Raw genomic sequence first — 11327 nt, 5'->3', positions numbered from 1 at the left:
CAGAAGACCAGGTGAAGTGGGTTGGGTGGCAGGGAAAAAGAGCCTAGAAGCAAGCGAGCAGTGAATCGCAAAAAGAAAAACCACGATTATGCAAATCCCTGCCAGTCCGCCCCGCTTCGGCGGCCTTTGCCACCTACATTCACTAGTCTCCTCCCTCCGCCCGACGCCTGGCGCGTCTGTCTGACGTCACGGACGCACTGCACAGTTGACTCAGGTCGCGCAAACTCTGTGGCCGTCTACCCAGCGCGCTGATGCGAAAGTCCTCGCGGCACCGGAAGTTCAGGGCACGTGACCGGGTGACAGCACTCACTGGACTACAGGGCTCGCTTTAGGTGTTGCGGCGCGGGATGGCGGAGGCGCCACCTGTCTCAGGTACTGTTCTGGCCCGCGCGGGAGTGGGCCCCTCTCGAGTTGCAGAAATTTGGTTAGTGACGAGTCCTAGGGCTTAAGCTATTGATATCGCGAGAATGGCGTGTACAGGGTTAGGGATAGTGGCTCGGAAGGACCAAGCCACGCGCGTCGTGCTTACGGAGATCTCGACCGTCCTCGACTGGTTGTGAAGCCCCGTAACTGGGTTTCCAAAGAGAGCAAGTTTGTCTCGGAGCCCAGTAAGTCGATGTGGGTGTCCCGGCCTTCCCTGGGCAGTGGCCGCACAGATCGACAAGCGGGCGTTGGCCTGGTCACCGCCCAGTGACTTTGGCGCGCTCTCGACGCGTAGTGACTTTGTGCATTGTGCTTAAGGTGTATTCGTGCGTCCTGGTGCAGCCACGCGAGCGCAAGCCGAAAGCCTGTCGTTTCCAATCTCAGCCTGCCACGAGTTCGCAATGTGACTGAGTCATTATCTTCATCTGTCAGTTGGGAGTAATTAATTCCTGTGAAGGCTCCCGCCCTGCCCTGTACCTGTTCCACCATTATTAGCTCACTTCCCCTCCCGGAGTTGCCTCTGTGTATAGACAGCCCTGTTTGGCTGTTAATATAACATGTATTTCCATTTCCTTCAGGGTGTACTCAGATATTTGTTTTGCAAACTTTTTGAACAGTGACCGAAAAGAAACTTCGTGACCTCCGTGCACACATACATAAGTATAAAAGCGAACCAAAAGGTTCAGGAAGCGATGATTTTCTTTACTATCTACAGTACACTCGCTTTTCTACTTGATTTGAAAGAATGCTTGTCTTAATCTCCTGTATTGATTTGATTTCAGGACCCACTCTGAAAAACAGGGCAGCATGAGGTTTGTAAACAGTCATTGGTTTGAGTCTTAGTTCAGCTACTTAACAGTTTTGTGGGTACTAAAAGTATATATGTATTTGCGTAATGCGTGACAGATTAGAATGTATTTATTACTGCGGATCTTGGTTTAAAAAAAAAAAGTTGGAAAACAGTGCATTGGTGTACTTCAGTCCTAATTTAGGTATTAAGTCATCTTAAAAGGTAGGGAGGGAACATTTTGGGGCTAGTGTTTTGTTATTCTCCCACCCATTCTTTTCACAGATCCTCCAAAGTCGATTCATTGATCCTCAGGCTCACTTCTGGCCCATTTCTGCACCCTTCAGTGTTTGAAGCAGAATTGGGTAAACCTAGTTGTGAGTCCTAGTTTTGGTTTCCAGTGCTGTACTCCAGGTTACAACCAACCTCCTCTCCATCTAGTGAGGCAGAGTCCCCTACTCCAAAATCCCTACTCACTCATGTGTCTCAGTTTGTTTCGCTTAAGTTTCTATTCCATGTTCTTATTTCAGCATAGTCTAACACACTGCTTCATCCCCACTCAAGGTTTAGTCCTGCTCCTGCCTTCCAACAGCAGCCCAGTCCAGGGAGTATCTTTCTGTCAATGGACAGACTCCAATGCCTACTTTTTCTCTGGATTTTATAAGCTGCAGTTTACTGTGCTCCACCTACCTGATGGACACCTACCGTGCTGCCATATTAGCTTGAATCTGGGGAACTATTTGTGCTATAACCATGCCTTGGTGATGAAACATCCCATTTACTGAGTAACTTTCGGCTACATAAAATAGTGTGTGTTAGGGGGAAGTGTTTCAAGATCTTTGTGTCTCAGGTCCCGTTCCTGATTCATGTGCCCCTTTTCCCTTTCTCATGTCTCTTAAGGGTCTTTCTGAGGGCCTTGCTTACTGTCTGAGGTCTAGTGGAATATATACTGTATGTGAATGGGTGCCCTGTCTAGACTCCAGTTGCATCAACTCCTTACTGCTTAATATGAAACACCCTCCTCCTCTCCTTTACCAGGCTATCCTGGAATACTTTACCACCATTATTAGCTCACTTCCCCTCCCGGAGTTGCCCTTTTTTCAGCCCTTCCCTCCAACCTCGCTTCTGTGAGCAGGAAGGGACCACACAATCCCCACTTGCTCTAATCTACCTATTCCTACCTATTCCCATCTATCTATCTATTATGTTTCTAGAACACCTTTTCTGCCACCTTCTGAATTTGTCTAATCCTCTTGCCATTTTATAAGGCCGTCCACCCTATCCCCAGAATCTTCCTATGTGAAATCTTTCAGAATAAATCCTGGATTGAATGAGAGGTTGCCATATGACTTTATGATCTCGTTCAGTTCTTCAGTATACGTTTCTATGGTAACAGCTGCCCAACCTCTGACACTGAAGGTAGTGCTATTGTAAGAGCATGGTCTCACAATATCATAGCCTGGGGTGGAATACTTTATCTGCTTTAGAATACCCTTGCGGCCCTGGGCAAATTACTCTCTCTGTGTCTGTTTTCTCATCAGGCATATAAGGATTAAATGAGTCAACATATGCAAAATACTTAGAATAATGCCTGGTACATGTTAAGTACCTAACAAAATACCTAACAGGCTTATTATTAAACCTGAAACCCACAGGCTCTGCACTGCACCCATCTGTGATCAAGTCTGTGTATTTCAGATAGTCTGTAGTACTAACAGCAATAATAAAGCACCATTATTAACCACTTTATACATGTTACTAACTTGCTTTACTCTTCACAGCAGCTCTTTAATGTAGGAATTACTATCTCCATTACATATAAGAGGACCGAGGTTAAGTAACTGCATAAAGACACAGTAAGTGATAAATAGGCAGGGACTTAAATCTGTCTCGTAGGCCCTATCAATTCACAGTGTATTTTGTATGCTATACCTGGTTCCTACTTTGCTCCTAACTAGTGTTGTATCCTTAGGCAAATCATTTTGTCTTTGGGCTTCAGGGACTGAGGTGACTATAAAAAGAAGCACCTTAGGGGGAAAAAAAATGAGTGAGTTGAAAGGACATATGCTTAATTTTTTGAGACTTTGGGATTCTGAACTATATTATAGAAGTTACCTATGGAAAATCTTAAAATATATTCCTGGGGGAAAGAGAAGGGAACTAATGTACTGACTATGCTAAGTATTATCTATAGGAAATATTTAAATTTCACAATAACCCTTTGAAATAGTATTAACATCTTTTGTCATGGATGACAACGCTAAGGCCAGAAGCAACCAAATGATATCTTTAAGCTCATACCATAAGTTGGAGGGCCAGACTTTAAACTGATTTTGTCTGATTCCAAAACCTGTTTGCTTGATATTGCACAATACTGCCTTAGAGTTTTGAAAGACCACATGGAACCTGCTGATTTTTATCTCACCCCTGAACTATTTTTGCTGACCTTAAATTTTTTGATAATATAAATGTGTATATAAATAATGCCTGATGGTCTAGGTGAGCAATTTTACTTAGCAGCTCTTAGCAGTGGCTATTGATGAGACATGGAATGATCAGTCTTCCATAAATACCATAAACCCATCGTCTTCACAGTAAAGGTAGTTCTTACTAAGAGCCTGTTCTATACAAAGTCTTTAGGAAAATAACTTTTAGGTATGGCTTAGAGTATTCTGGGCTTCATGAGTGACCTATTAATTTCTTTATTGGCGTGTCTATTTGTTATGTCCTAGGTACTTTTAAATTCAATACAGATGTTGCTGAATTCATTCCCCTGGAGAGAAAAAATTCTGGTCTAAATTGTGGGAGTCAAAGAAGACTAGATTCTAATAGGATTGGTAGAAGAAATTACAGTTCACCACCTACGTGTCACCTTTCCAGGCAAGTCCCTTATGATGACATCTCTGCCATTCATCAGCACAGTTATCATCCTTCAGGAAGCAAACCTAAGGGTCAACAGACTTCTTTCCAATCCTCTGCTTCTAATAAATCTCTCAAGAGCCTTCAGAATCAACCTGGGCAGAAACTAAGGAGTGAAAAGCAGCATATTCGAGTCAAGAGAGTACAGAGTTTCACTGACCAGACCTTAGATGCAGCTGACTTAGAAAGCAGGGCCAGGTCAGAGAGTGGGACGAACCCCAGAGAGCACAGCCCTGCTGATAGTGAGAAGGAAATTGTTGGTGCAGATCCCAGGGGAGCAAAACCCAAAAAAGCCACCCAGTTTATGTACAGCTATGGTAGAGGACCAAAAGTCAAGGGGAAAGTCAAATGTGACTGGAGCAACAGAATGACTCCCAAACTCGAGGATGCCGGACCTGAAAATACCAAACCTGTGGGGCTTATCCACCCTGACTCTTCAGATACATCCTTTAGAAAAGGAGTGCAGGATGGGTCTGGGGCCAGACGCAACGAGCAGAGAAGACATCCACAGAAAAGGCCTCCCTGGGAAGTAGAGGGGGCCAGGCCACGACCAGGCAGGAATCCACCAAAACAGGAAGGCCAACGACATACAAATGAAGGACCCAGAAACGACATGGTCCTCATTCCAAAGGACAATCTTAATGAAAGATCAGGAAAATCTGCCTGTGACAATGGGAACTTGGCAGTCATCAACAAATCTTCCAGAAGGGTTGACCCAGAGAAATGCGCTATAAGAAGGCAGGATCCTCAAGTAACATCTTTCTCCCGAGGCAAACAGAACCCTGTGCTAAAGAATGTGGAAACACACACAGGTAAATCTACCTAGATGGGTGAAAATGTTTTGTTTAGTTTTTATTTTACATTATTTAGTAGGTAATATATCCATATAGTTTAGAAAGTATAAAAAGGTACACAGTGAAAAGACTCTTTCCTTGTTCATCATTTGCCTGGGTCCTGCCACCATACATTTCCCTCACCAGTAGGTGACAGTTTACTTGGTTTTTATATCATAAGCAAATACAAAAAAGGAATTTTTTCTTAATAAACAAGGAATTTAGTAAGGGTTTTGAAAAATGTAGATATGGGTGGTATAGGTGGTCGGTTGCAAGATTTTTTGAATTGCGAAAGCACAAGTAGGGGCTGATAATATCTCCATTGCCTCTCCTGGTTCTGTCCTGCATCATGTCTTGTCTGCTCATCTGCAAGAATTCCTAACTAATCTTGCCATCTTCAGTTGCTCTTTCATTTCATCTCTTACACCAGCGTCAGAGAGCAATCTTTCTAAAACACGTATTGAACTGTGTCACGCCCCCTGCATAATTTTGTTCAGTTTTTCTCATCACCTGCAGATTCTGGCTTCTCCCTTCCCCAGCAATCCCATCTTCTGCTACCTCAGTCCCCACCACATTTATTTCCTGGACTTTATACTGTTTCATCTTTTCATGCTGTTACATATGTGGCTCCCTTTGTCTAGAATGTGTACCACTCACTCATTTTTCAAAAACTAGTTTAGCCACATGTCCAGGAAACCTTTTCTCACCTCTATGGATAGCCTTAATCTTTTCCAGCCCTGTGATATGTCTTTCTCTTACTTAGCCATGCTTCTGTTATATAGCACTTACATTGGAATCCATCATTTGTTTTGTGTCATTGCCCTCCACTAATCTGTAAGTTCCTTGAAAGCAGAGACTGTCTTCTCATTTTTATATTCCTATTGCCTAATGCAGCTCTTAAAACATAGTAGGTTCTCAGATCTGTTAGAAAGTTCTTCCTTACATTATATTGAAAACTTCTTTCCTATAAATACTTTCTATCCTCTGGTTCAAGTTCTGTCCTCTGGAGCAACGCAGTAACTAGTCTTTCTCCTCATAATTTCCCTTCCCTTTACCATAAATCAGCTTCTTGCAGTATTTGAAGACTCTTCTCATTTTGCCCTGAGGATATCTAGGCTAAATATCTTTATTCCATTAGCTCTTCCTTGTGGACCTTCACCATTCTAGTCTTCATCCAGTTTAATGTGACATACAGCCTGACAAATGAAGCTACCACCTACCTGGGCCTGTTCTTATACTGGCCTGTAGTTCTTCAAGTTCTCATTTGCTTCACCAGGCAGTCTTCCCTAGGACCTCAATTTGTGTGTGAACCAAGGCAATGTTATATCAGAGTTGTTTTTTAATTTTTAAGGCTGGTTAATGGTTTCCTATCACTTCATAATGACATAATGAATTACTACAAATGCAGTGGCTTAAGATAACACAAAGTTATCATATACCATTTCTGTGGGTCAGGAGTCTAGATACGAGTCAGCTGAGTTCTCCACTCAGGGTCTCACAGGACTGAAATTTCGCCAGGGATGCAATCTCATATGAGGCATAGAGTCCTCAATCATGCTCACTAGTTGTTGGTAGGATTTATTTCCTTAATGGGTGTAGGACTGAGGTCCCCATTTTTTTTTGCTAGCTGTTGGCTAAGGGCATCACTCTCAGCTCCTAGAGGCCATCCACAATGTCCTACTACATGGCCCCCTCCACAACATGGTAATTTACTTCTTTGAGGCCTACAGGAAAGCATCTGCTATAGATTATTCAAATCTCTGACTTCTGTCTCTGATCTCTAGACTCTTTTAAAAGGGTTCGCCTGATTAAATCAGGCCTACTCAAGGTGAGGATATACAGGGTGTGCATACAAAGAGGTAGGAATCTTGGAGGCCATCTTAGAAATCTGCCTAACAAATCTTAGTTTCATACCCCCACATATTCATGAGAACACTGTTCATATTTATTGAGTAAATACTATGTGCCAAGCACTGTTCTGGGTACTAGGAATACAGCATTGGTGGGATTTACATTCTAGTAGGGAAGACAGCCAGAACACAATTAAATATTTAATCTGTGAGGTGGTGATTTAATCTATAAGATGGTGATAAGGGCTAAAAACAAAGCAGATTAAGAAGACAGAACAACAGGGTACTTGTTTGGATAGATTGGTTTCTGACGAAAAGACATTTGAACAGACCAGAAAGAAGTGCAGAAGCACACCACGTGGCTCTCTGGATAAGATCACTCCAGGCAGAGGGAGAAGCAAGTTTAAATTGGGTTGGAGAAGGTACATTGTAAGCAATGAAGAAGGGTGTGGCAGAGGAGGTCAGAGAAGTCATAGGCTGAATCATGTGAGGCCCTTAAATTTGGTTCTGAGTCAGAAGATGAGCTGGAAGATTTTGGGGAAAGGGATGGTACAGTCTTACTTTCTAAACTGAGAATTCAACATGCTGTGTGGGGAATAAGCTAAGGAAGCAAGGGGACAAGTTAGGAGGCTGTTGCAGTAGTTCAGGTAGTTGGTGGAGACTTTGACTAGAGTAGTAATGGTGGAAGAAGTAAGAATTGGTTAGACTCTGTGTTTGGAAGGTAAAACTGATATCCAAGTAGACTGGATATTAGATGTAACAGAATGAGAGGAGTCAAGGTTGAAATCAAGGCTTTTGTACCTGAGCTGTGTAGAAGAATAGAATTTCCATGTACTGAAGTGATAAAGCCTGGGAGAAGAATAGCTGTTGTTTTTTAAACTTTTAAGTTTGGAATAATTAGATTTATAGAAAAGTTACAAAGATAGTACAGAGAATTCCCAAATATTCTCCACCCACATTCCTCTAATGTTAACATCTTACATAACTAACTCTGATCCTTGTCAAAACTGAAAAATTAATGCTGATTCCATAGTATTAACTAAACTGCAGACTTTATTTGGATTTCATCAGTTCTTCCACTAATGTCCCCTTTTTTTAAAACCTAGGATCCAGTCCAGAATGCCATGTTGCATTTAGTCATCATGTCTCCATCTTCTATGATTTGTGACAGTTTCTTAGTCTTCCCTTGTTGGAAAAGGTGTTGTTGTGTATATTTTGCTTTGTCTACTCCTTGTTCAGGAAAGAGAAAGAATTTGGTTAAATTTATTAAATTTGAGTTGCCAATTAGACTTCCAAGTGAATGTTAAGTAGGGAGTTGGATATAAAATTCAGGGAAGAGGTTGGGCCTAGAGATTTAAATTTGAGGATTGTCTATATTGAGATGGTGTTTAACGGACTAGAAACGTCAGCTAAGGTGTGAATGTTGTTAGAGAAGAAAAGTTTGAGGATAGAGCCTTCCTATATCTCAGTGTTTCAAGGTTGGAAGTTGGGGATCCGGCAAAGGAAATGGAGAATGAGTACCAATTGAACTAGGAAGGGAAACATGTTCTAAACACCAAATAAAAAAAATCCAAGGAAGTTGGGTCAGATGGTAATGATAGGTACAGAAGGATTACAACTACATATTGACTATTGGATTTGGCAATTTGAAGGTTATCAGTCTTGATAAGAGCAATTCTGATGGAATGGTGGAGGTGAAAATTCGATCGGAATGGAAAGAGAGGATCATCCCAAATAAAAGTTTCCATGGCTATTTGAGAGTGGTCTTTGCTTGCTCTCATTTTGCTCCTGTTCTCCCAGACTCTCTGGATCTCTCATTCTGTGGTAACAAAATCCTCTATATCCTTACTATGTTTCTGCTATGTTCCTGCTGTTAATTGACTTCTGGCCTTCTCTCAGGTCACTTCTTTCCTTACTACCTCTCAGAACTTGCCCTTTCCCTTATCTCACTTACCTTAGTTTCTGAAAGATGGTCAGAGCATACTTCTTCCCCAGTGTCATTTTTAAACTATTCTTCCACCTTTGTATCAAAATCCCTGCTCCTTTGAACCTAATGCTACATCACCTTTTAGCTACATCACCTGCCATATCTCCTTATCTTTGTCATTTATTAGCCTCAGAATCTCCAAGCCCCAGCCCTAATTTATTATTAATATATCTAGCCTATATATTATCTCTACCTCAGTGGTTCTCAAAGTGTAATCCCAGACCATCAGCCATCAGCAATACCTAGGAATTTGTTAGAAAAACACATTCTTGGGCCTCGCCTCAGATTTTCTAAACAGAAATTCTCGGAGTGGAGCCCAGCAGTCTTATCTTTAACAAGACTTCAGGTGATTCTGAAGCATATTCAAGTTTGACAACTACTGATTTACCATAATTCCTGCTGTTATTCTATTCCAGGTGGCTCTAGTGATCATATACATTGTGCCATCCTCAGGTTCTTTGATCTTATCAACTGTGGTGACCTTCATCTTCATTCCACTTCCATACCCACTACCAGGGAAATGACCCTGGGAATGTGCCATCTCAAATCTTAGTCTTATGTTCTACTTTCTGACCATAAATTCCTGTCCTTCTGGCTCCCTCGGTTTCTTCCACCCACTACCAGTTTTGCTAGCCTCCTACCCATCTTCATTCCTTGTTTAGGCAGGCCTTATTGTAGGTCATTTGAAGTATCATTCTTTTGCCAAGCCATTTGGCAGAATCCCATCCCTGGATCTATGCTGCTATCTACCTTTCCTGTTCCAGACCTGGGTAACAGGATGCTGTTCCAGGAAATCACGTAATAGCATAGCTTTGGTGCTGCTGCAGTTCATTTGCTTTCTGAGGGAAGCCTTCCTAGTCACTCCATTTAAAACTAATTCTTCCCCATTTGCCAGTATTTCCTATCCTCCTTTCCTGGTTTATTTTTCTCCATAGCACTTATCACTATTTATGATGCTACATATTTTCATTATTTGTTGTTTATTGTCTACCTTCCCCCACTAGATAATAAGCTTCATCAGGGCAGATTTTTGTCTGTTTTGTTCACTGTGTATCCTTAGTGTCTAGAGTCCCTGACACAAAATGTTTTCAGTAAATATTTTTGAATAGTGGTCTGCAACCTCAGTTGGTTTTAAGCACTGTTTATTTCCTCTTATGACCTTAGTAAGCTGCCTTTCCCATTTTCATCTAAGACTACTCCACACCTTTTCAACTCTTATTCAACCCTTTTTAACATTGATCTTCCTCAGACCTTCCTAACATTCATTTCCCTCATTGTCTCCTGTTTTACTGAGAAAGGGTAGATCATCAGGTATAATTTTCTCAACTTTTTCCTTACTTTATACAAACTTAGAGGCATCTGTGCCCATCCTTCCTTTTTCTTTCATTCTGAGAGCTCCTTTTTTTCCTTCCATCAGCCTTCTCACATTTACTATTCCAAGTTCTCAGCCTGAAGATCTTCCCACATCTGTCCTACTCTTCACAAGAAAATCTTCCCGTTACATGACCTCCCAGTAATGTTTCCTTTCCTTCCGTTCCAGTCAAATCCAGAGTCATCTGCTTTGTTTCCTTTTCCCTGTTTTGATTCACTTCTCAGTCCTCTGCTATCGTCACCACCTGACTAAGAGAGCTACTGGTAAGGTCATGAATGGCTTCTATTCGCCATATCCTTTGGACAGATTTATTTTAGTCCTTATTATTCTGGACTTCCCTTTGAGTTTGATGCAAAGATGGAGCCTTTTTTGAAATGTGACCTCCTTGGCTCATTTATTCCTTTATTCTCTCATTTAATAAATATTTTTTGACACCTGGTATATGTCAGGAACTGGAAATACTATAGTAAGCAAGGCAGGCAAGACCTTGTCCCTGCCTCACAGATCATACAGTCTCAGGGTGTTCATATTTTTTTATTTTTTATTTTTTAACATTAAATTGGACAAAGTAATCTTAGGAGAGGTAATGTTTATGGAAGAGCTTTTGTGTCAGGCAGCAGTGATTTTGAATTTTGACTTTTTAATTTCTAGCTTTGTGACCCTAGCTAAGTGATTTAACACTTTAAACCTAATTATTCTTTATCTGTGAAATAGTGAAATAGCATCTGTATTGTAGCCTTGCTGATAAAATTAAATATGTGTAAAGTGCTTTAGCACAGCACTTGGCCAGGTATATTTAAAGTTAGTTATTTTATTCTTATAAGCTATTTGGACCTGAAAACAAATAAAATAATGTGGTGAAATAAATGCTAAAAGTATGAAGCAAAAAACAAAATATATATACTTAGCACCAGGCTATACTTGGAATAGGAAGACTTTGCTAAGATCTATTGCTAAAATGTATTGGAGAAAGAAGTCTGAAAGTGGGTGATGGTACTGAGGAGTAAATCTGGGAGGATTCTTATTATGCCATACACTGATCTCTTTCACTAAATGGCAAGCTTCTGGAGCCAGGGACTGTCTCTCCTTTAGTCTAGTAACCCTACATAGACTTGTGGTGGGCACCAAGCATATCTTTGTTGAGTGAATCAGCTAA

At 41.3% G+C, this 11327-nt stretch overlaps 1 protein-coding gene across 3 annotated transcripts in view; it reads left to right on the top strand.

Annotated features, from left to right (window-relative positions):
* The first annotated feature begins 245 nt into the window (after positions 1–245).
* Positions 246–11327, top strand: part of NFX1 (nuclear transcription factor, X-box binding 1) — a 53671-nt gene continuing 42589 nt past the window's right edge. For 2 of the 3 annotated variants that reach the window (XM_016130310.2, XM_016130308.2), the window contains exons 1-2: positions 246–372; positions 3943–4941. In XM_016130310.2, coding sequence (XP_015985796.2) covers positions 348–372; positions 3943–4941 — 1024 coding nt within the window. In that variant the 5' untranslated portion in view covers positions 246–347. Of the gene's footprint in view, positions 373–482; positions 609–3942; positions 4942–11327 lie in introns of those variants that run through there. The other variant, XM_016130311.2, reaches the window with a different exon arrangement.

This window comes from Rousettus aegyptiacus, unplaced genomic scaffold (assembly GCF_014176215.1).
Source record: "Rousettus aegyptiacus isolate mRouAeg1 unplaced genomic scaffold, mRouAeg1.p scaffold_m13_p_3, whole genome shotgun sequence".
NCBI lineage: Eukaryota > Metazoa > Chordata > Mammalia > Chiroptera > Pteropodidae > Rousettus > Rousettus aegyptiacus.
The sequence above is the reverse complement of the archived record's forward strand: the minus strand, read 5'-3'. Positions and strand labels throughout refer to the sequence as shown.